General features: G+C 34.4%; 3 protein-coding genes and 2 pseudogenes across 3 annotated transcripts; 1 reads left to right on the forward strand and 4 right to left on the reverse strand.

Annotated features, from left to right (window-relative positions):
• Positions 1 to 870: 870 nt before the first annotated feature.
• LOC149021779 (uncharacterized) lies at positions 871 to 2,365 on the reverse strand. Its single transcript, XM_089147498.1, has 6 exons — positions 2,293 to 2,365; positions 2,058 to 2,202; positions 1,758 to 1,927; positions 1,361 to 1,652; positions 1,107 to 1,270; positions 871 to 1,028 (listed from the first exon to the last, which is right to left on the reverse strand). Exons 1-6 carry the CDS (start codon positions 2,363 to 2,365, stop codon positions 871 to 873), a joined length of 1,002 nt encoding a protein of 333 aa, XP_089003624.1.
• A 2,405-nt stretch (positions 2,366 to 4,770) lies between these two features.
• Positions 4,771 to 6,431, forward strand: LOC149021780 (uncharacterized). Its single transcript, XM_089147499.1, has 5 exons — positions 4,771 to 5,012; positions 5,133 to 5,302; positions 5,452 to 5,746; positions 5,848 to 6,011; positions 6,274 to 6,431. Exons 1-5 carry the CDS (start codon positions 4,771 to 4,773, stop codon positions 6,429 to 6,431), a joined length of 1,029 nt encoding a protein of 342 aa, XP_089003625.1.
• A 3,592-nt stretch (positions 6,432 to 10,023) lies between these two features.
• Positions 10,024 to 11,531, reverse strand: LOC149021781 (uncharacterized). The gene is made up of 6 exons (XM_089147500.1): positions 11,450 to 11,531; positions 11,232 to 11,364; positions 10,984 to 11,150; positions 10,591 to 10,888; positions 10,352 to 10,500; positions 10,024 to 10,217 (listed from the first exon to the last, which is right to left on the reverse strand). The coding sequence occupies exons 1-6, from the start codon at positions 11,529 to 11,531 to the stop codon at positions 10,024 to 10,026; spliced, it is 1,023 nt and encodes a 340-aa protein (XP_089003626.1).
• A 3,888-nt stretch (positions 11,532 to 15,419) lies between these two features.
• LOC149021782 (uncharacterized) lies at positions 15,420 to 18,030 on the reverse strand (annotated as a pseudogene).
• Positions 18,031 to 18,384: 354 nt separating this feature from the next.
• Positions 18,385 to 22,822, reverse strand: LOC149021783 (uncharacterized; annotated as a pseudogene).
• Between the last annotated feature and the right edge of the window lie 2,328 nt (positions 22,823 to 25,150).

The raw sequence follows: 25,150 nt of genomic DNA on the forward strand, positions 1-25,150 counted from the left end.
TCAGAGAAACGGGTTATCTTCCAGGTATGGTTGCAATTGCCAGGTACATGATTGCTATTGCCAAAAACGGATTTCATCAAGAAACACTCCCCTTTGCCTGTAATACTCTCTTTGTGAACAAATAGTTCTACTCCAAAAACACCAATGTCAGTTACCAGGTATCCATTTGTAGAGGTCCCTGAATTGTTCTAGGGTAATTAACCTATCGAACCCATACTTAGTTTTTGTTGCTCGGAATCGTCCCAGTCTTCCATTGCCATCTGTTGTAAAATATGACAGCTTTGCAAGCTTGACAAGTTAAGACTGATTTTGACTACACAAAGCCCAACAATTGTGATTGTCATAAGAATTAAACGAAAATTGTTATAAATTTGATGAAGGTGCAATTGAAGAAAGTCACCTTGGAGTCCACTAATTGTGAAGTAGTCACTCACTTCAGATGCTGAAAATTGTGAGATACTATTATTTTTCTTTGGTAAGCGAGAGATTCTCTGTTCGCTAACACTAAGGCTGGTGCAAATACAATACTGACATGTAATCGGATTTCTGAGATTAATATCCATTCATACTCTGATTTCTAGGATTAACATCTATTTTGTTAACCCAGAAACAGTTAACGTTTACATTTTAAAAGATCGATGGAAGCTTAGCCAACAATCTCGTTGCTCTTCTTTCTTTTGGAAGCTTAGCCACTTGAAGCAGAATACAAGGGTTGAATAAAGAAAACAAGGAACACTATAATATGAAACAACAAAAAGTATTTACCGAGTATCTTAGCTAAAAAGAAAAACTGTAATATAATAAATCCCTAGTTAAGAAATAGATAAATACTGTGCTCATCAAAAGCTTCTCCATTCACTCATTTTGATTTCAGTCCAGTTTCCCAATTTCTCCAATGAGTTGAATGCTTGCTTCAATGATGCAAGCATCTTTCACCAAATAACCCTTTGATCCATCTCTGAAATTACTTAGAGAGAGAAATTCTCTCCAACCCCAGAACTTGCTTGAGTCATTAAACCAAGCACCCCCTGCACAGAAGAACAAATGCTAATGATCTTTTTTTCCTTCTTAGCCTAGACGAAAAAAGTAAATACAATTGACCCAACCTTCTTTTTTCATGTGGATGGTAGTAAGCTGGTTCATCACTCGTAATTGATACTCCACATACACTCCTCGGTCAGGAAGAGTTTTTCTACAATTCGTCAACTCCAAGAACAAAGAAAGGCTTTTGCCAATCCCTTCATCACCACTGGGATACAGTACCACTCTCCTGAAATCAAATTTAAAACAGTTTAGACTTTAACGGACTGCTAGTTAGTTATGTGAAGTGTAAAATAATGGATGGATAAAGAAATGTTACCATATATGACCACCAACACTAAAAGTATCAGAGTAATGGAATTTCTGATCCAATTTTGAGAAATTCTTTATCGTCCAGGTATGGTTGCAACTGACTGATTTGGATGTCATCGACAGACACTCTCCTTTGCCTGCAACACTCTCCTTGTGGACAAATACTTCAGCCCCAAACACACAAGTGTCATTGACCAAGTATCCATTAATGGAGTTTTTGAACTGTTCCAAGGTAATTAATCTGTCGAACCCAGATTGTGTGTTTGTTGCACGGAATCTTCTTGGTCTTCCATTGCCATCTATTGTCATTATTGTAATTTTTCAATTTATTTAGACCTGATTCTAGTCATAGAACTAACTTATGAAAGCATTTAATTTGACAACTGTGATTGAAGAAAACCCACCTTGGAGTGTCAAGAACTTGTCTCTAAATTGGTCAAGCACAAACAACCTCAATAAGGCATGGACCTCCCAACCTGGAGGGAGGGAGTCTATCTCTGAAATCTGCAAGTAGAGAGAGATGTGCCCTCCACCATTTACATCCTCGTTTCCACTTGGGTATAAACAAAGTCTCCTGTAATGCAAGAATTATATTTGTTCAATAGTTTTTACCCGCATTGTTCTGATAAAAAAGAAGGGGAAGCTGAATATGAGTAGAAAATGAGACAAGCAAGTTTAACAATCTGAAAAAATGGCGTACGTACCATTTGTATCCACCAGCTTGGAAAACGTCAGAATGGTATATTTTAAGCGAGGAATTTGAGAGTAAAGAAAATGACTTGATCCTAAGTTGGAAGTGGGTTGGAGGTTCATCCCTCACTGTTCTTGAAACTACTGTAGAAAACGAAACTGGAAATAGATAATAATGTCCAAGAAAAAAAAACGATTAACACATATTACATTGTAGGATCGATTGCGTAGAAGTAGCTCATTGCTAACCTGTTTCTTCACCCTCCATCTTTATCTCCATTTTTATCTTCTTTTTTGGGTGAAATTCCTGAGCCTCCTCCATATGCGTTTCTTTTTGCATTCAATTTTGACCTGCCAAGCTTGAATGATGCTACACAATGGAATCGGTACCCCATAAACGTTTTAAGAGGGTCTAAAGATGGCAAGCAAGACATATAGATTCTACACAATGAGAGAAAATATGAGGACAAATATTAGAGGAAACTGCTGTTGAGGTATTTGAGTCATATTCAGAAATAGTTGAGGTATTTGAATTATACCCAACGTATGTTCTAATATAGGCCATAGGATCAGTTACGATCCAATGGTGTAATGGGCCTTTATAGGAGAGTTCAACTAACTGTAGAACCTAGTGTTCTGGAAATAACGGTCTTAATATTCCAATCTAGATACTCGGGGTGTAATGCTTTAAGTAACTTTGTGCTTGTTAAACTAAATCAATGAAAGGAAAAGTTTTAGATCATTTACCTTAGTGATTTTTTGCAATGGATTTAAACATTGGATGTGCCTATTTGCGTTCCCTTTCTTTTCTTTCAACTTAATTATTTCCAAGTTTTCAAATCGGTGAACCTCCATAGATTAGTTTGGAGAATTCGTAGAGCATGGGAAGAGTATTATAAATCATGTGTTGTTGTTTGGTTTTTCATCCCTCTATTTATAATGTTTTCCCTCAACCCTAATTCATTAATTCCTTAATTAAAGTTTTTTTAGATTCATCTTATGGAGGGAATATTAGAAGTCCTCTTTAGACTCAATTAAATAAATGAGTAGTCATCTTAAACTACATAACCATCTTGTAGTGGGACCCACCCACTAATATTAACATTGCTTAAACCTTAACCCTAACAACTACGTCTCAGCTCCTAACGAAGAATTTCTTCAGTGCTTAAACCTTAACCCTCCATTTCATATCTTGGATTTCTCTAATTTGCCATACATCTCATCATTTACCAAATAAATAAATAAAACCCTCGTTTCTTCCAAAGATTTTCTTCATAAAAGATCCTTTAAGTGAAAACAAGAAAGACATTAAGAATAAATTAAATAAGCCAGACTCCGGAACAAATTCTTAATGTAAATAAAATAAGAGCTAACCTGAGTTATCACGATTACACAAACCACCAACTAAAAAACTAGGTTCAGTAGTACAGAAGAAGATACAAACACATATATGTTTGCAAGTGAAGACGCTATTCATGAATCATGACCATATAATCTGTTAATAATGGACTCTGAAAGGCATAAACCACAAACCACAAACCCCAGTCCACAGACATATCTACCAACAATTCCAAGCTTCGAAGAGAGGAAGAGTTACCTGGTAAAGGTCGTAGAAGACCAGTTTCCACCCAGAATTGGAGAGAGGGAGAAGAAGGGTTGGAAAGATTTTCAAGACTATCTTGTAAACGAAACAACGACGATTCTCGTTTTGAGAGAGTCTTGAACGACACTTATATAGTTGAGAAAATCAACTATTTTCAGGATTCTTTCAACAAAGTAACCGTTTAAAGAAACAACTGAATTTGAATTAATAAAATCAACTAAAATAATAATTTTTTATTGGATATTTTTAACCCTAAAAGTAAGTATATCGACATGGAGGTGAAAATATTCAAAGACTTTTTCATTTGGACAGATAGTCATTTTTCCTCTTCAATGTGATTAGTTTTAAGGATTAAAAATGAAAAATGACTACGTTGGTTGGTTTTGTAAATCCAAATTCAGGGTTAACCAGTTTTGTTAAACAAAATATTGAGTGATTATTTTTGTAAAGGAAAATTTAAAAGTAGCTAGTCATATACATTTTCCAGCAAAGTTTAAAGTATTCCACGATACCATACGATACTAGTCAATACGTATCCATATTTGAACCAATCGATACAATACACTCGATACAGGACAATACGTCTCTTAAATTCAAAGAATAGGGAATTCAAATCGTGGGAATATGCACCATTATACAATACACCAATACAAGAATGACTGATAAAACTTTTTCTAAAAAAATAAAAATAAAAAAAACCTTCCTATAATATTATAGTAAATAATATAACTATCTAGAAGTAGAAGGAAGTTACCTAGAATAGAATAATACGATAAGAAGTTTACCTAGATTAGAAGTTTACAGTAACTAAACTACCAAAAATACAAAACTCTGCGTAAAATGGAGAATTAAGAAGAATCCGAGATGAGAGAAATAAAAATCGATTTCCAAACTGTAGAAACTGTGATTAATAGGTTAGGCTGTGAGGGTGCAATGGTGTAATGGTGCATTAAAACTGCCCAGGCCACCACGTCTCTTTTTAGTTTCTTCTTCTCTTCTTCACCCTATATATAAGTATATAACCATGCATAGGACCATAACTTCTCTCTCTCACTTACACAATAATACCTTCAAACGTGCACAGATCGAAGAAGATTAGTATCCAGTAACATTATTAGATTCAGATGGCGATTTACAGTGAAGAAGGTTACCATATGCCAACAATTTCAGTCAATTCCTCCCTCCTGAACACTTCATTTTCATCAAATTCAGTTGATTCTATTTCATGTTCTGCAGAAGTGCTCAGGACAATGAGAGATGAACCACCAACTCACTTCACACTGGGGATCAAGTCATTTTCTTTACTCTCTGAGTCCTCCCTTGAAATCTACGAGTCTGGGGATTTCGAAGCTGGTGGCTACAAATGGTTACTGATCGATCTATTCAGCTAGCTCTTATTATTAAGTTTGTTTCATTGTGTTTTGAATTTAACTAATTTGTGCGTGTTTCTTCTTCATCTGCAAATTAATAAATGCATTAATTTCAGGAAACTCCTTTTGTACCCAAAAGGAGACAAGAGTCAACAAGGTGAAGGGTACCTCTCGGTTTACTTGGTAATGTCAGACACAAATACACTCTCTGTAGGTTCGGAAGTCCGTGCCTTCTTCAGGCTGCTGGTGCTTGACCAACGCAGAGACAACTACTTAACACTCCAAGGTTGCTGCCCTCTTCAACTTCCAACGAACTACACTTGTTGTCAACTACTTATTATCTATCATTCAAAAGCTTTTCAACCATGTTTATGTTTATTTCAATGGAATTAAGTAATTTATCTCTTATCCATCCCACTTCATGACTGAGTCTAGTTGCCGATGGAAAAGCAAGACGATTCCGTGCATCAATAAAACCATCTGCTGGATTCACCAGATTCATTACCCTAGAAGAATTCAATGACACTTTAAAGGGGTTCTTGGTCGACGACAATTGTGTGTTTGGAGCTGATGTGTTTGTCCATCAAGAGAATTTTCCAAGCCGTGGGGAGTGGTTGCTCATGAAATCTGTACCAGTCGATTGCAAGCATACCTGGAAGATAAAGAAATTCTCTGAATTGAATCAGAATTGCCATTACTCTGATAATTTTACTGCTGGTGGTTTTAATTGGTACTTAAACGTTAATCCTTCTCTTAATTTTACACATATATCTCTTCTACATAATCTCTCCAGCTTCTGAAATATAGCCTGTTTTAAATTGCCCATTTTAGGAAAATCATTCTTTATCCCGAAGGAGATTCTGAATGCAAAAAAAGCCTTTCTTTGTTCTTGGAGTTGAATGATTCTACTAAGCTTCTTCCTGACCAAGGAGTATATGCAGAGTATGAATTAAAAATAGTGGACCAGACCAACACCAAACACAAGGAATTTGAAGGTGAGCCATAATATGCTGAAAGCACTAGTTTATGTGTGATTCTGCAAGCACTACAAAGTGAAAATAGGTATTCATGTTTTGAAATGATGGAATACAGTTTAAACCACAGGATTGTTTATTGTCATGTGTGTTACCATAGAGGATAGCATCATACTTCATTGCTGATAATGTATAAAATGAAGGATTTTAATCTGTCTTGAATCCTTTCTGGTTGATTCATTTTCTTGCACCTTCATGATAATCTGTTTAACTTTTGTTGTAGGGAAGTGTTGGTTTAAAGATTCAAGCATGAATTGGGGTTTGCGAGATTTCTTGGCTCTCAGCATTTTTAGAGATCAATCAAATGGCTACTTGGTGAATGATGTTTGCATTGTTGAAGCACGTATCGAACTCATTGGAGCCATTGAGAAATCAACATAAGAGTTCAACCTTTTTATTAGCCTTGTGTTTTTCAATGTCTTAATTATGAAATTTTGTTATGCATGGAAACTCTTCCTAATGGTGACTGGTTGTAAAACTGGTTGTGGTTTTTTTTTTTTTGGGCATAATGGATCTGACCATCAATTCTTTTCTCCCTACTTCCTAATAAATCATAATCAAATCAAGTTTAGTAATGGTTAAATATATGATAGGAAAATATAAATAAATCTTTTAATTGTTTGGAAGTCACAATAACGTGACGCTCTCTTGTGATTCATTACTTATATGTTACAACCTAAGCATCTGAATGTATTAATCTATAATCATTTATTTGTGGCTTGTAAGGTTTATTTCCCATAAGTTTTATCTCTGTTGCATCTTCTTCTTTTTTTTTTCTTTGTGTTGTGTGTGATAACCTGCATCTTGTTCTTAAAAATAAGTGAAACACAAGTGTTCTCGGCTATTAACCTCAGGAATCTAGGAGTTGGAACTTGGAAGGTTAGCATGATATCCTGCTGGTGATTGGCATGGCCCTCCAAGGTAAGTTGCGGGTAAACACGTTCCCCTCTCCAATCTGCCTCTTCTTTAATCTCTTCCCCCCATGCTGCAGCTTCTTTTACGTACACCCTCCATAGAACATTAGGCTTTTGGGGGAGAATTCTACAAGTCCAATTTCCCTTCCATATACAATCTGGGGCCTCTCTCCTATTGATGCCTTCGTGAAATAAATGGCAACTACAACATTTCCATATCTCTCATATTACAAATTGTCACGCACCAATTGGAGTTCTGCAAACTCTCATATTATCGGATATAAAATTTCCATTATCCGTGGACATTTTTTCCTTCTTAGTAATGACCACTACGGATTTTTGTTCACGGCTGCTCGGGTATCCATCCGCGCAGCCGTCAGAACTTGCCACATGGTGTGAAAAAAAATGAACGGTTTTAGATTTTCTTTAAATAAATTTTTATATTTAAAATGTTTTCAAATTACAATTGGAGTTCTGCAAACTCTCATATTATCGGATATAAAATTTCAATTATCCGTGGATATTTTTTCCTTCTTAGTAATGACCACTACGGATTTTTATTCACGGCTGCTGCGCGGGTATCCATCCACACAGCCGTCAAAACTTGCCACATGGTGTGAAAAAAAATGAACGGTTTTAGATTCTTTTAATAAATTTTTATATTTATAATGTTTTACAAATTACAATTATTCGTCCCTTGTACTCTCTAAATTTACAAAAATAATCCTTGTTCATGTCGCTGAGAACAAAATCTTAAACCTCATATGGATTTACAAGCTCCTCTAACCCCTCCAGTATTCACCTTGGCTTCACCGAAAACCACCGATGGCTCCTCTGGACATCCTTGCTGCTGCTTCAGTTGCTGCACCATTGCCCCCGCGGTGGGGTCCACCATAGTAAGGGTCTAGAACTTCAGTTTCATCGTGTCTTTTACAATACGAGCACATTAGCCTAACCTGGACATCCAATTTGCAGAACCGGTAACAATCCGAACCTCTAGGAGGTTCATCTAGGATAAACACAAGTCAGAAGCTATGCAGAGCAGAGACCTTCTTATGGGCATCAAATTGTAGTGTCTCCTTTAGTTTCCAATTGTTAAAGACTTTCAATATGTCATCTAGGGAAATAGCAAAAATTGCTTGATGTCGAATTCCAAAGAGAGCAAAACTCAACAATTGTGAAAAAAAAAAAAAAACCACGCATACAAACCATCGAAGGTATTGTATGATGGAAATTGAATATTGATTGGTTCAATCTCTTACCTCTGTTCTGCTTGTCCATAGCTAGAATGAGATAGAAGTCTAGGAAATCAGATGGTCATATAGTCCTCGATATGGAAGTTACTTCAATCCCTCGCCGTTTAATATTTCACTTGTAAAAAATATTTTTTATTATTTTATTTGAGGTTCATTAGGGCGCACCTCGATTACATCTTCAGGGGAGCTTTTTTATATTAATGCTGCCGAATGGGTACGAACCCAAGACCTCCCCTAGGGAAGTTAGGCCTTTAACCGCTTTAACCTTCCATCATTGGCCGTCTGATTTTATAATTATGTCAAGACTCCTTTTAATAATAACCGTTTGATTTTATTCTACAACGTGTCGCGTCCGCAGCAGTGGACGGAGGATGTCCGCTCTGCCACGAACAAAAATCCAACGACTACTATTGAAAATCTAACAACATCCGCAGCAGTGGGCGGCATCTATATTAGTAATATTCCCCCACCCTATATATAAATTCTTTGGATTCAAAAAAAATATATATATTCTTTTACATTTGTTTCTTTTCATGGCTATTGTAATTTTACCTATTTTAAAATATATTTTGATAAAATTAAGCAAACATAATCAAATCGGTTGAATTGAAAATAATATTGAAAGTTATTTCCTTTTAATTTTCTCTTTGAATGGGTGTAGATGTTTTACTTTTTGCTGGGATGAGTAGAAATGTCTCAATATACTTGTATTATATTTTTTGCTTGTCAGTAAAATCGACCTTCTAGCGGAAAAGATTAAATCAGATGAATAGTGAAAACCATATCCCCACCTGATTTATTCTCGAATCGATTCAATTTCTCCTAAATGGATAAGAATGGGGACCTTGATTATCGATTTACATCCCTAATGTTCTTATATCGGCAATTGATTAACTCTCAGATGAATTCTAATGCTTCTAATGGATATAAATTCAAATTCATGACATACCTCAGCCTAAAAATTAGAAAACAAATACAACAAATAACTTGTAATTTGTTTTTGGATAAATTCAAATATTCCAAAGGTTTGTGAAACAAGTAAGTTGGCTGATTTTCTTGTCTTCTTTCTTTTTTGATCTCTAACTTTAATTAAGCATGTTCAATTCTAAACAAATGACATACAACTCATCAATTAGAATTCTCACACAGAGTTTGTTCATGTTCTTGGGCATGTTGGGTTAAATGAATCCAGAGATTTGAAATCTCTAGATTCATGAATGCGAGATTTATACCCGTTTGATTTTGAAATTCTCTAGATTCATGAAATCTAGAAATTCATCCTTTTACACTAAAAACGTGAATCTGTAGATTTATGGGTATGAGGTGAAATCTAAACATTTCATCCTTATTATAAAACGCTAAACATTTGTGTATTCACAAAAATTACAGATGAATCCACATATTTCATTCCACATGTTTAGTTAACCAAACAATTAATTTTATGAATTATGATTCCATAAATTTGAAATCCATAAATTTGAAATTTTTAAATATTTGAAATCTCCAAACTCTGTAACCAAACAAGCCCTTTTAGTCAATAAAAGTGTGTGAGCGTAACTAACATAGCTAAAACCACACGCTGAACTACTGAGATATGCAACATAAAGAAACCCTAATTTAGGAAGGGGTTTGATATTTGCATTCACAAGTGAATTTAACACCAATAAAGAAATCTATAATACTGCCTCCTTAGACATGAATTAATAAAAATTTATACCGTATATCTAATTTAAAAACCACTAAGTAGGATAGGAATAACCTAACCTAAAACACTAACACGAAATAGAAAAACACTACTAAAGCTCAACCAAAACTATCTTCTGATTCTCCTTCCAGCTGGTCTAATTCCTCGCTAGACCCCATTAACAGAATTTGTGCTTCAACAATGCAAGTATCGTCCACCAGGTAGCCATTTAATTCATCTCTGAAAATACTAACAGGCATGAAATCCTGCAAGCCCGAGCTGTAGCTTGTTGACTCACTGAAGTAATAGTTTCCTGCACCAAAAAAGCAAACCGATTTATATTCATTTAATTTTACCTTTTATACTTCTGGTTTAGTCATGATTAAGAAGCTATAATGAAAGTCTTCGAGAAATCAAAAAACACAAACAGTTTTAATATTGTCTCACCTTGATATTCCACATGTTTACCACTGATCTGATCCACCATTAGCAACATAAACTCCAGAAACACTCTACTCTTAGGAAGAGGGTGTCTTAATTCCAGGGAGAAACAAACGGTTTTTCGTCCATAGACTTTAGTAAATAAATTTATTCTCCTGAGATCAACAATCAAATAGTTAGAAAGTATTGATTTTAAACTGTTAGTGTGAAGTGCAAAAACAATGTAATCATGCATAAATTAATACCATTGATGATCACCAGCAAAGAAATTCCTAGACAAACAATATTTCTTTTCCTCCTCTCGGGAGAAGGACTCTATCATCCAAGTATGTTTATAATTAGGGTTTGGTTCAGATGTCAATGATAGACACTCTCCTTTTCCTGCAACACTTTCCTTATGAACAAAAACCTCAACTCCAAACGAACATGTGTCGTTTACTAGGAACCCATTAGCTGAGTTGTTGAATTCCCTTAAGCTAATTAATCTATCAAACCCAAATTGAGTTTTCGATGCGCGGAATCTTGTTGGTCTTCCATTGAAATCTGTTATCGAAAACACAGGAAATATCAGCAATTAAAATGTAGATTATAGATGGGATCTTTTTAAATTTGATGAAAAACGGAATTGAAGGAATCACCTTGTATTGTCAAGTAGTTGTCTTTATGTTGATCAAGCACAAACATGGTGACCAAAGCATGAACTTCCCAACCTGGATTGAGAGATCTTGTCTCTAAAATTTCCAAGTAAAGAGAGATATCTTCTCCATCGCTATCCTCGTTTCCATTTGGATATAGACACAGTCTCCTGAAAAACACCAATAATTAAAAAGAAGCAATTGCATTATTCTGAAAGAGAAAATAGCTAGGAAGAGTTCAGGTGAATTACCATTTGTATCCACCGGCTTTGAATGATCTTGAATGATATGTTTCAGATGAGGATTCTGAGAACAAAGAAAACGACTCGATCTTGAGTTCAAAGTGAGTTGGAGGGTCGTCCCTTATTGTTTTTGACACCCCTACTGTAGAACATGAAATTGAAGTAAACAAAAAATTTACGAGAAAGAGAAAAAAAAAATCAACGAGAGAAAGAGTTTACGCGTGTACCGTCGAGAATAGAACATTGTGGAAATTCTATGATATCACAATCCTCGTTAGAATCAAAATTAATCACACGAAAAGCTTCCATCGTTGAATGGAGAAAAGAAAATTCTTTCTACGCTTTATATAGATTGGTTTTTTTTTTTTGGGTAGTAGATTTTGAGAAGGATTTTAATTAAATTTTTATCGAATTGGATTAGGATTTTGAGGGTGGATCAAACACATGTCCGCGATAAATTGTTGGGTTCGTATGTCTTGTATTTTCTAGGTCCATATAATTATTGTTTTAGTTGTGTTTGTAATTGAAATAGAGTTTGGGTCAATTACTAGTACTAGGTTAAATTGTAATTATATTATGATTAGAATTTTAGGTTTTCCTCTAAATATTGTCTTTGGGATAACCTAGAAAAAAAAAAAAAACAAAGGATAACATTTTGTAAGTATGAGAGTAATATGAGGTTTTCTAAAATAATAAAACTTCTTTTCTTTCTGGTGGATGTAGGCAGAGTATTATCAAACCAGTTAAATCTCTCTTGTGTATTTTGCTTGTGGTTCTTCTCTATTCGTGGTTGTCTATAGATTCCATTTCACAGATTCTAATTAACCAAACAATTAATTTTATGAATTATGATTTCATAAAATTTGAAATCTAAAATAATAATAAAAAAATTCAAAATTCAAAATTAAATTGAAAACTCAGATTTCAAACCCGGTGTCAAAAAAAAAATTCAAAAATAAGTTGGAAACTCGATTTTTAGAATTTGAATGACTTATTAAGAGATTTACACCAACACTACAACCATCTTAAATAAATATAGTCTAAATCTCATTATAGAGTTTTTTTTTTTTTTTTTTTTTTTTGAAAAAATTAGCTTGTTACAATGGAATGGGAACTAAATTACTAATATACGCTACGGGTCATCTTGAGTGTACATATGTTTTTTTGTCTTGTGCAACGGTTTGTAACATGCTTGGGCATGTGATGGATTACATCAAAATGTATTAACTATTACAGTACAATCCGTGCTACGAGATGATAGATTTTTAAAATCACCTTATCTAGATGAACATGTTAGGTTTACAATCTCTAAAAGTAGTTCCTAACTAGATTTTAATTATGGTTGTTGGGTAATTAATTATATTCTATCACACTCTTAAAGACTAACTACAGGCAATTACAAGAAAATTAATGATAGAAGATGTGAATCCCTAAAGATAGGATGGAACAATTCAAAATTCAACTCAATTTCTAAATGCCTAAACATGACTTTCTTCTTTCTTAGATAAGGCTGGTTATTATTTATTTATTGTAACCACCTACTCAATTGTGATCTAAAGCAAAGGAAGGAAACCTTCAATCCTGCGTTCCAGGGAGAGAAAGAGATAGAAGCCGCCGTTTCTGGAAAACTTACGTAATGCAATCACTTACTATCTTGTGCGATGGTTACCAAAATAAAATATTAAAAATATATTACACCCAAAGAATTGTTTTTAAATACAACTTTAAAATCATGTCTCAAAAGATAAATAACAGAAACAAGATTCCGCCGAATGTCTGGAGCATACAACACATCATGGAGTAACAGCGTCCGGCCACCTTGCAAAACTAATTTGCATGTGCCTATGCCATGAACCCCCACACTTGAACGGTTCCCCATAGTTATTCTCCTGCATCCTCTTGGAATACGACTGGTTTTCCACGAACCTCGAGCGTTCCCTTGTTATGTGTTCTATCGCATCTGAATCAACAATCTATAAAGGATTTAGTTCAGCAAGCATAGTAGAACTTGTTACATAACAAGATGAGGTATAACACACAGTACATACCTCCTGCTTAGTGCAATCACGAGCAAAATGATCAGGCTTTCGGCACTCGAAGCAAATCAAAGGTGATTTCTTCTTGTCAATACTAGTCCCCCTTGAACGCTTGGGGCCACTCTTGTTTTTGTTCTCACCTTGGTTACTTTGCTTGGACCGCTGAGATTGAGCTTTCTCTCTCTTGCGCTTGAAGCCTGCACCCTTACTAGTGCTAGCTTCAGCAGCAAGTACTTCAGTTTGAGGGGCATTGGCTAACATCCGATCCTCCTCTAGCTCAAGGTGTTTGGTAGCTTGATCAAAAGATTTGACATCATCAACATGAGTCAAGAAGATATTCATATGCTCCCAAGTCTTTGGCAATGACCTGGTGACTGCGGAGACTTGCTCCTCATCAGTTTTTTGGCGCTCACATGCGCTCAACTCACTAATCACGTTAGACATGATGGTTATATGCTGCCTCTTGGTGTGACCCTGGCTCATTTTATAACCGTCAAAGGTGAGTCTGAGCTGGCGGCCTCTTGTGGTGGAAGTCCCTCCCGTACTGGAACTTCACAGCTTCCCACAAAGACTTTGCAGTTCTATGCTTCTCAAACCAAAGCATCAGGTCATCCCTCATGGAGCTCAAGATTGTAATCCTAGCTACCCGGTCTTTCCTCTTCCAAGCATTGTATGTCTCAAGGTCCCTACGATGATGTGCAATGATACCTTCCTCAGGTAGGTTTATGGTTTCTAGCATATCTTGCTCTTCCAGGAGATATTGCAACTTTCGGTGCCAAAGGTCATAGTTCCTCTCATTCAGCTTATCTCCTTTAGTGAGGTCAGCAACTATACTCTTTGTAGCAGCCATTTATTCTAGAGACATTACATACAAGGATGAGTTCAATTATTCTAGCATTAAAACACAACAAAAGCAACAACAAATTACACTAGCATAGCCAACCTATGGGATAAGCATTTAAACCAAAAGAAATGCTAAAAAACATTCAATCAAATTCTCATGCAAACCCACATAGACTTATATTCTAGTTTCATTCTATGCAAGAAAACATGATTGATAGACCAATAATTAAAACAGTTTAATAAAATAAAACATGCAATCATGTTTATGCTATGAGATGGTTCACACAAAACACTAATACCTCATTAGCTCCCACTAGGCCCGATTAGGCCATCAATCCTCAAACATCCATAGATTGTCGAGCCATTGATGTCCAGTAAATAGAAACACATTCAAAATTGGACAAATTCTCAGACAAATTCTGAGACGGCTCTCCGTATGGAAATCCGTCTGGCTTTCTACAACCAGACGGTCGACCGTCTGGCTTTTTGCAACCAAACGGTCAACCCTTTGGTCTAGACGGTCCCAAACGGAAAATCCGTCTGGGTCATTGTGGTTTGTCAGACCAATAGACGGACGTCCATCTGGTCCACAATGACAAAAAGACAGCGTTTTCATAATTTTTCTTTAACGAATTTTTTTTCAAAAAAAGGTAAAACACCTTTTTTTTTTCTCCCAAAAAATCATCCAAAAACACATGAAAAAAATCCAACAATAAATATCAAACAAAAATAATTATCATGGATTATCAATTCATGCAAAACTTCATTAGGAAAATTCACAAGGATCCTCCCACTTGGATCCGAACCAAAACATAAGGGTTTCCAAAAACCCTTGATCCTCCCATTGGATCCAGAAAATGAAAATAAACAATGGGGATGAACAAAGAACCGTGAGAACTTTAGGCTTTGATGCCAATGTTGGTAATACTTCATGTAATTTTCAATTCCATAATTGATAAAGGGAAAGATCTTTACTTGGATTCGCTCTCTCAAATATGAAGTATATGCAGCGAAAGTAAATCTAGATCCACGTTCTCGTTCCACCACCAAAGTTCTACCGGGGTGATTCCACAATCACTAGGAAATGGAATAATTTCCACAACCCAAATGCCGTGTGGAAATGATGGAAGAGTGATCTAAAGCGAAGGAAGGAAACCTCCAATACTGCATTTCTAGGAGAAAGGGAGAGAGAGAGAGATAGAAGCCATCGTTTCTGGAAAACTTACGTAATCCAATCACTTACTATCTCATGTAGTGGTTACCTTTGTAACCGCCCTAATAGTGAGTTTTCAATATTGCCCTTGGGCATTTAATTAAATTAATAATTATAAAATCCTAACACCAAGAACAAAGAAAGGCTTTTGCCATTCCCTTCACCATCACCTCTGGGATACAGTCGCACTCTCCTGAAGTCAAACTTAAAACAGTTTTATGTGATTTCAGGATAAAAATGATGGATAGGATAAAATTTGTTACCATATATGACCCCTAACGGTAAAAGTATCAAAGTAATGGATTTCCTTATCCAATTTAGAGAAAAAATTTATCTTCCAAGTATGGTTGCAACTGACTGGTTTGGATTTCATCAACAAACACTCTCCTTTGCCTGCAACACTCTCCTTGTGGACAAATACTTCAGCCCCAAACACACAAGTGTCATTAATCAAGTATCCATTAATGGGGTTTTTGAACTGTTCCAAGGTAATAATCTGTCGAACCCATATTGTGTGTTTGTTGCACAGAATCTTCTTAGTCCTCCATTGCCATCTATTGTCATATATGGTAGTTTTTCAATTTATTTAAATATGATTCTAGTCATAGCCATAGAACCTACTTATGAAAACATCCAATTTGAAAACTATGGTTGAAGAAAACTCACCTTGAAGTGTCAAGAACTTGTCTCTAAATTGGTCAACCACAAACAACCTGATTAAGACATGGACCTCCCAACCTAGAGAGAGGGAGTCTATCTCTGAAATTTGCAAGTAGAGGGAATGTGCCCTTCCCCATTTACATCATTGTTTCCTATTGGGTATAGACAAAGTCTCTTGTAACGCAAGAATTATTAATATTAGTGGGTGGGTCCTACTACTATCTCCGCCACAGGTGGCGGCAAGATGGTTATGTAGTCTAAGATGACTACTCCTCTACTTAATTAAGTCTAAAGAGGACTCTAATATTTCCTTCCTAAGATGAGTTTAAGAAAAACCCTGGCAAGATGGTTATGTAGTCTAAGATGACTACTCCTCTACTTAATTAAGTCTAAAGAGGACTCTAATATTTCTTCCCTAAGATGAGTTTAAGAAAAATCCTAATTAAGGAATTAGGGTTGAAGGAAAACATTATAAATAGAGGGATGGAAAACCAAACAAATGCACATGATTTAGAATATTTTTCCATGTTCTACGAATTCTCCAAGCTAATCCCATGTCTAGATCCATCGCAAAAAATCACTAAGGTAAATTATCTAAAACTATTCATTTCATTGATTAAGTTTAACATTGGTATCAAAGCTTGATTGTGGTAAGGGTCGCTGGCAACGGCTAGTTTTATAGGTGTTGATTGATAGGATCCATTGACATTAATGAATGTCAGATACTTAACCAATTGCTTGATCTCTACCCAATCTATAATATGAAATTAGATGAATAGTTTTTCTTTTCTTTTCCTTTAATAGGAATTTTTTTTTTATGATTAAAAAAAAAAAAGTGTTCTCGACGACCGCTGTGCTTACCATTTTCTTTTAAGGTTTAAAAACAAAAAGGGAAAGCTTTCCTAATCCTACGTTCGGCGTTTGAAAAAAAAAAAAAAAAAAAAAAAATTTATCGTTCGGTGATTATAAAAAAGATAAGGGAGTTCTCCGTTTTTTGTTCACCGAATACTGGGTTTTTTTCATTTTTTTTATTAAAATAAAAAGTGGATCACGTGAAGGAGTTTTGGATGAGATGTTTTCCTTTTTCTTTTTTTTAAGATTATAAAAAGAAAAAAAAGGAGGAAATAAAAGAACAGAGAGTTGAATTTGTGGGACTCTTTTATTTTTTAATTTTAAAATCAATCTGTTCCAAAATAGATTATAAATATTTTTTATCTATTCATGGAAGAAATCTTGTTTGGTATTACCATAATGAAATTTTATTCATGTAAGCTAGAGTTAGCATTTGAAAGTGATGCAAAGTGTGGTATACCCTAGTAGTATTGTAGTAGAATTTTTTGAGATGTAATTTAAGGGATGTAATTTTAATTCTTTTTCGGAAGCCATGTAATAGGGTTACCACCACACTACGCATCACAATATTGTACTCAATTTGTCATTGAAAGTACCAAACTTTGGGTTCTTCTGGTAGGACCCACGCGCACCCGTATGTGGTGCAATTATGTGATAGGAGATGCTCATTCCTCGGATGTATACTTATTGGAATAATTTAAATTAATTATTCTCAATACATTTTTTGTGGGGTTTATCCCATATTTAGTTAATATAATTTGAATCTATTTTTTTCTTATAATTTCTCCAACAATTTTAGCCCCTACTTTATTTTAATATATTTTTTATAATTTACTTATAATTGTGTTAACTATATTTTAGTCCTCTTATTAATCTACCTAAATTTTTAATGTAACCCTCACACGTCAAAATATAATAAAATATTTTGAGACGGGACCCACAGTGGATCTCGCATTGGCCCACGTATATTCAGTCCCTCAAAGTTCAATCCTGGCTCTGCCCCTGATATAATGTCAGTGATTGGCATGGCCCTCATAACTAAGTTGCAGGTAAACACGTTCCCCTCCCTGATATGCCTCTTCTTTAATCTCTTCCCCCTATGCAACTCCTTAGATGTACACCCTCCATAAAACATAACGCTTTTGAGGGAAAATTCTACAAGTCCAATTTCTCTTACATACACAATCCGGGGCCTCTCCTCCATGGATGCCTTTGTGAAATAGATGACAATTGTGACATTCGGATATCTCTCATATTATAGATTCTCATGCACCAATTCATGTTCTTTGTCAATACAACTGTGAGCATTAACGTAACTAACCTAAAACCACACACCGAACTATTGAGATATGCAACACAAAGAAACCCTAATTTAGGTAGGGGTTTGATATTTGCATTCACAAGTGAATTTAACAACAATAAAGAAATCTATAATATTGCCTCCTTAGACATGAATTAATAAAAATTTATACCGTATATCTAATTTAAAAACCACCAAGTAGGATAGGAATACCCTAACCTAAAACACTAAAAAGAAATAGAAAAAAACTACTAAAGCTCAACAAAAACTATCTTCTGATTCTCCTTCCAGCTGGTCTAATTCCTCACTAGACCCCATTAACAGAATTTGTGCTTCAACAATGCAAGTATCGTCCACCAGATAGCCATTTAATTCATCTCTGAAAATACTAACAGGCATGAAATCCTGCAAACCCGAAGTGTAGCTTGACTCACTGAAGCAATAGTTTCCTGCACCAAAAAAGCAAACCGATTTATATTCCTTTTAATTTTACCTTTTATATTTGTAGTTCAGTCATGATTAAGAAGCTATAATGAAAGTTTTCGAGAAATCAAAAAAAAAAAAAAAAAACAAAAAGTTTTAATATTGCCTCACCTTTATGTTTCACATGTTTACCACTGATCTGATCCACCATTAGCAACATAAACTCCAGAAACACTCTAGTCTTAGGAAGAGGGTGTCTTAATTCCAGGGAGAAACAAACGGTTTTTCGTCCATAGACTTTCGTAAATAAACTTATTCTCCTGAGATCAACAATCAAATAGTTAGAAAGTATTGATTTTAAACTGTTAGTGTGAAGTGCAAAAACAATGTAATCATGCATAAATTAATACCATTGATGATCATCAGCAAAGAAATTTCTAGACAAATATTGATTTTCCTCCTCCCAGGAGAAGGCCTCTATCATCCAAGTATGTTTATAATTAGGGTTTGGTTCAGATGTCAATGATAGACACTCTCCTTTTCCTGCAACACTTTCCTTATGAACAAAAACCTCAACTCCAAACGAACATGTGTCGTTTACTAGGAACCCATTAGCTGAGTTGTTGAATTCCCTTAAGCTAATTAATCTATCAAACCCAAATTGAGTTTTCGATGCGCGGAATCTTGTTGGCCTTCCATTGAAATCTGTTATAAAAAACACAAGAAATATCAGCAATTAAAATGTAGATTATAGATGGGTTCTTTTTAAATTTGATGAAAACGGAATTGAAGGAATCATGCACCTTGTATTGTCAAGTAGTTGTCTCTATGTTGATCAAGCACAAACATGGTGACCAAAGCATGAACTTCCCAACCTGGATTGAGAAATCCTGTCTCTAAAATTTCCAAGTAAAGAGAGATATCTTCTCCATCTCTGTCCTCGTTTCCATTTGGATACAGACACAGTCTCCTGAAAAACACCAATAATTAAAAAGAAGGAATTGCATTATTCTGAAGAAAAAATAGCTATGAAGAGAGCTCAGGTGAATTACCATTTGTATCCACCGGCTTTGAATGATCTTGAATGATATGTTTCAGATGAGGATTCTGAGAACAAGGAAAACGACTCGATCTTGAGTTCAAAGTGAGTTGGAGGGTCGTCCCTTATTGTTTTTGACACTCCCACTGTAGAACATGAAATTGAAGTAAACAAAAAATTTACGAGAAAGAGAAAAAAAAAAAAATCAACGAGAGAGAGAGTTTACGTGTGTACCGTCGAGAATAGAACATTGTGGAAATTCTAAAATATCACAATCCTCGTTAGAATCAAAATTAATCACACCCATCGTTGAATGGAGAAAAGAAAATTCTTTCCCCGCTTTATATAGATTAGTTTAAAACTTTTTTTGGTAGTAGATTTAGAGAAGGATTTTAATTAAGTTAAAGTTTTCATCGAATTGGATTAGGATTTTGAGGGTGGATCAAACACTCGCACCCGAGAAATTAAGATGAATCACAGCCATGTAAGCTGCAGCATCAAGAAATTGGCAAATTTGTTGGATTTTTGTTTTAAAATCAAATAATATAATATTATATGTTATTTAAATGAGTTTCAAAAACATTAAAACTCTATCTCTTGGTTTTGTTTTAAAACTCTTGTTTGATTCTTACTCTATTGGACTCTTCTGAATATAAAGATTACAATCCAAATTTGTTGGGAATTCAGCATAAATAAGGTGATATAATTTACCATATTTGTTCAGTCCCAAATCGGATGGAGTTAATGATAATATCTATGATATATACATTGATTGCTCCTAAGTAAGGTATATGCCGGTAGAGAGTTAAATATAGATCATGCGCATGCGCCAAACTAGGCCTAGTTGGCCGTGGTTCGTGGATCCCAATCTGACAAAGCTTGGAGACACTATAATATTATTTAAATAATATTAAGTATCTATGATGGGTTGTGGATTCTGATCCAGAACCCGGGTTTTACTGACCTGTAGGGAGGTGACCAGTCACAACTCTTCCCTTCATAGGTGACCTTATGTACAGATGACACTCTCTGATAGAGGTATCCATACGAGTTTATGAATATAAATGAGTTTACTGTAGGGAGGTGATTGATCAGTCACAACTCTTCCCTTCAGTGGTGACTTTAGGAATATAAATGAGAAATTAAGACAAGAGTTTTCTTCTAGAGTCCATTTTTGAAGTAAGAAAATTTTGAACTCTGATAAGTGAGAAAAATCTCAATTTTGTTTTCTTCCTTCCTGTGCTGTATACTACCTTCGTATCTCCTCTGCAAGTAGAATTTGTTGGAGTGCTAGCCTTCAATTCTAAGAAGTCGTTGTATCTTGGAGGTGAGAATGCCAAGATCAAACCCAATCTGGACTAAAGGGGGCGTTCAAATACCTTAAGGAAAAGTACTACACGTACGCCTCAACTCACCCTATTCGAGTTTGTGCTGGTTTTGTTTATGCTTCATCTACTTCATTCAAGTAAGTGGTTCTAACATAAGGTATACCACTTTGTATTATATTTCTCTTTTTTTGATATTGGTCTGTCTATACTATGCTTCTGGTCTTTTGGTTCTAACAAAATTGTTCAGCTGCCATTGGAGCCATTGGGCCTGTTTAATTACATGAATCAAAATATTTCAAATCTCTGAATTCATGAATACGATACTTAATTATACCCGTTTGGTTGTAAAAATCTATGGATTCATAAAATCTAGAGATTAATTTTTTTTACACTAAAAACGTGAATCTATAGATTTATGGGTATGAGGTGAAATCCACCCTACTATAAAAGTGTTAAACTTTTGTACGTACATTCATAAAAACATCGACCAAATAGCTTTTTTAGAATGAATCTACAGATTTCATTTAACTGATTCAGGTTAACCAAACAATTAATTTTATGAATTATGACTATAAATTTGAAATCCAAAATTAAAAATTCAAAAATAAGTTGGAAACTCAGATTTCAAACTCGGTGTCAAAAAAAATTAAAATTTAAAAATAAGTTGGAAACTCAGATTTTTAGAATTTGAATGACTTCTTATAAGAGTTTTACACCAACACTACAACCAACTTAAATAAGTATACTCTAAATCTCATTATAGAGGTTTTTTTTTTCGGAAAAGTAGCTTGTTACAATGGGATGGGAACTAAATTACTAAAATACGCCGCCGAGTGGGTGCGATTATGCAAACCCAGAACCTCCCCGTGGGAGGGCGGGTCTTCTTAAGTGTGTGTACATATGTTTTTTTTGTCTTGTGCAACGGTTTGTAACATGCTTGGGCATATGTTGGATTACATCAAAATGTATTGACTATTATGGTGCAATCCGTGCTACGAGATGATAGATTCTTAAAATCACCTTATCTAGATGAACATGTTAGGTTTACAATCTCTAAAAGTAGTTTCTAACTAGATTTTAATTATGGTTGTTGGGTAATTAATTATATTCTATCACAATCTTAAAGACTAACTACAAGCAATTACAAGAAAATTAATGATAGAAGATGTGAATCCCTAAAGATAGGATGGAACAATTCAAATTCAACTCAATTTCTAAATGCGTAAACATGACTTTCTTATTTGTTAGATAAGGCTGGTTATTATTAATTTATTGTAACCACCTACTAATCACTTAATTAACAACAGCTTCCAAACTTAATTAAACTGCAATTAATGTAAAACAAGAATCTCGAAATCATTAAAGCACCGAAATCTTATTAATGCGAATTGAAAGCCAAAAAGGAAATTGAAAACAGAATTTCCTAGGCCCACAAACATGGAACAATTTTTCGCCGAATTTCAGCCCCTGGCGTACCAAAAGCAGGGGGCTAAACGAGATCATCAGCGATATCTCGTCATTTCTCGCGATATATCGAAAAATATCATTTTTTTTTTTTGCGAGTTTTATGTTACTTCTTGAACTTTTTAGGCGATTTCTCTTGTGATTCTATCCTAATCTTACCAATTCTATCCCAATGATTCAAGACTCAGAAGTTAATGTGTTAAATGTAATTAGGAGGAGAATCTACATAGAATAATTTATAGATAAGAAGACATTTTATAGAAAAATCTTCAAGATTAATGACCAATCATAGCAACTATATTTTAGTGATTTAGTCTTCAAAAATTAACATGCTAAATGTGGTTTGGGAAGAATATATATATATATATATATATATATATATGAAATAATTTAAATTATCAATGAATTTTGCAATAAAATCTTCAGAATGAATAGATAATCATTCCAATTATGTTCAAATGATATAGACCTCAAAAGGTAATATGTGAAATATGATTAGGTAGGAGAATTTAATGGAAGAATTTATAGGAAATAATTCAAATTTATCACATATTTACGTTAAATTATGATAGACATCAAATTTACCAAAATTATTGACCAAAAATACCCAAAACTGAGGGCGAAAATTTTCAACTAGATAACGAACCGACAAACCAGGCGAAATTTCTTTCCTTGCCTACAACAACAGCTTGCTGTTCTTTTTTCTTTTATTTTTTCTTCTGTTTTTTGGTAAAGCAACAAGAGCTCACCTTTTTCTTTTTCTTTTAATTTTAATGGACATTTAGAAGCCGTTAAGTCCCATTGTGCTTATAAAAAGACAACACAAATACATTAATTACTTGGAATTTAATCAAACTGGTTACTTGAGGTGATAGGAGGGAACCCTTTGGACCAAATATTTGAGCAGACACAATTGATAAGGTACTCTATTTTTAGCATGCCTTGACAACGAAGATACGATATAATTGAATTGACCTAACTAATACAATACAACATTAATTACATTCATTACGAGAAGATATATTTATTAAAATTACCTAATTGATGTGATATTTTGTAATAATATTTTGAAAAGACAAATGAGAATTGATGTTATATATTTTCAAACCCTCACCAAATCCCTTATAAGTTGCTATCAATGTCAGCTATCCACCAATACAATAATAAAAGATTTATAAGTAGCCGAAAATTTTCACCAACCTCATTAGGGACACATGTAACGTGTACATTCTCTTTCCTTTAATGGTATAAGAATTATAAATTCTAAGATCCATACTTCTCAGTGGAGAAGTAATGGGTTCGACCCTTGCGGACGATGAGCATCCCCCTGTGGATGTAATCAAGGTGCGTGCAAGCTGACTCGGATGAACCTCAGATACCAAAAAAAAAAAATTATAAATTCTAAGACACTCATTGTATTTTAAGCAAGGTTTTTTCTCTCTTTTTAATAGATGAGATTTCCAGTAGAACTTTAAACTCATAGAAGAGAGCATGCAAAGAAAATTGTTCTTTCATTACATTGTTACATTATTTATTTTTCGCTATATAGGTTACAAAACTCAAAGAAATATTACTTGTAGACTCCTTTTATCTTTTTAAAGTTATAAGACTTCTTTTCTCTTAGCTCAAAAGAGGTCGAGGGTTCGACGTTCCTGTAGTATATATAATGGTCTCTACTTCCTAACATAAAGTTATTAATTTTAAAGTAGATAAAAGATTTATTATGTGAAGAGAAATGCCAAGATATTATTTATTGTAAAATTTTATCTCAGTTGTTTAAGATTCAATATAAATTTTACGAGTGAAATTTTAGCAGACTTGTTGAGTCTTCTACAGTGAATTACGGAGTCATAAACCTTAAACAACAACTTCTAATCATTCTGATTTGATTGACATTTTTAAGAATGTAGTCGTTTCCAATCTGCCTCGCAAATGAAAGCATTGTCCAAGGCATCTTTTCTATTGTCAAACAACTTGTAACCTGAATATTTGTCTAGATTTCAAGATAAGTGAAAGGTTTTGATTACTCCTTAAATAGGAGGGTCCTATAAATTAAATGCTTGACTTAATGTACCTATTTTTTTTATTTTCTTTTTTTCACTAAAAGTCATACTTTATGAAGAAAGTTAAGAAAAGGAAAACAATAAGAGGGGGAAAAAATACATAATATTAAGGGAGTTAATAGGCAACCCCCAACTAAACTTTTGCAACATCCAGCACCTTAATATCCCTATCAAACTAATGACCCCAAAAGCCAAATCAAGGTTGATGAGAAGCATCACAGTCCAACGCAATTGCTCAATTTCAAGAGCACATAGCTTGTCCTGCCGACAATGCAAAGGTATTCTATTATTGAATTTGTTTCCCAATTGCGATGAGATATTTTCATTCAATTTTACATAGAAAAAGATAATTCCTCTCTATTTTTGTGACCTACACCATAATTATTTTTTTTGTTCGAGAGTGACTAGAGACACTGAGTTAACTTTCAGCCATAATTTTCGTAAGATCAGCATTTTTATTGATTTTAAATCGCATCAAAATGTCTAAGTTTGCTTCAAGATTTGTCCACACCCCCCCCCCCCACCCCCCAGCCCCCAAATTTTTTTTAAAAAAATTATATGAAGTGATCTCCCTTGCTAGCAAGTTTTAAAATAGATCATGTGAGCCATCTCTTCCAAGAGTTTGATTTTATCCATTTCTATTTGGGTCGTATTCCTTTTGACTTTTGCATGCCTAACAAAAAATATGTAGACTTTTTGACTTTTCT

The sequence above is a fragment of the Hakea prostrata genome, chromosome 3 (genome assembly GCF_041222555.1).
Source record: "Hakea prostrata isolate BN-2017 chromosome 3, UWA_Hpros_2, whole genome shotgun sequence".
In the NCBI taxonomy this organism is placed as follows: Eukaryota; Viridiplantae; Streptophyta; class Magnoliopsida; order Proteales; family Proteaceae; genus Hakea; species Hakea prostrata.

Excerpts from the sequence above, each read along its gene's own strand:
- LOC149021780 (XM_089147499.1), top strand. The coding sequence starts at position 4,771 with ATGGCGATTTACAGTGAAGAAGGTTACCATATGCCAACAATTTCAGTC. Across the intron at positions 5,013-5,132 it reads GAAGCTGGTGGCTACAAATG|GAAACTCCTTTTGTACCCAA; the intron begins GTTACTGATCGA and ends CATTAATTTCAG. Across the intron at positions 6,012-6,273 it reads CAAACACAAGGAATTTGAAG|GGAAGTGTTGGTTTAAAGAT; the intron begins GTGAGCCATAAT and ends CTTTTGTTGTAG.
- LOC149021781 (XM_089147500.1), bottom strand. The coding sequence starts at position 11,531 with ATGGAAGCTTTTCGTGTGATTAATTTTGATTCTAACGAGGATTGTGAT. Across the intron at positions 10,501-10,590 it reads TTTGCTGGTGATCATCAATG|GAGAATAAATTTATTTACTA; the intron begins GTATTAATTTAT and ends TGTTGATCTCAG. Across the intron at positions 10,218-10,351 it reads TAAACATGTGGAATATCAAG|GAAACTATTACTTCAGTGAG; the intron begins GTGAGACAATAT and ends TTTTTGGTGCAG.
- LOC149021779 (XM_089147498.1), bottom strand. The coding sequence starts at position 2,365 with ATGGAGGAGGCTCAGGAATTTCACCCAAAAAAGAAGATAAAAATGGAG. Across the intron at positions 2,203-2,292 it reads GATGGAGGGTGAAGAAACAG|TTTCGTTTTCTACAGTAGTT; the intron begins GTTAGCAATGAG and ends ATCTATTTCCAG. Across the intron at positions 1,029-1,106 it reads CATCCACATGAAAAAAGAAG|GGGGTGCTTGGTTTAATGAC; the intron begins GTTGGGTCAATT and ends TCTTCTGTGCAG.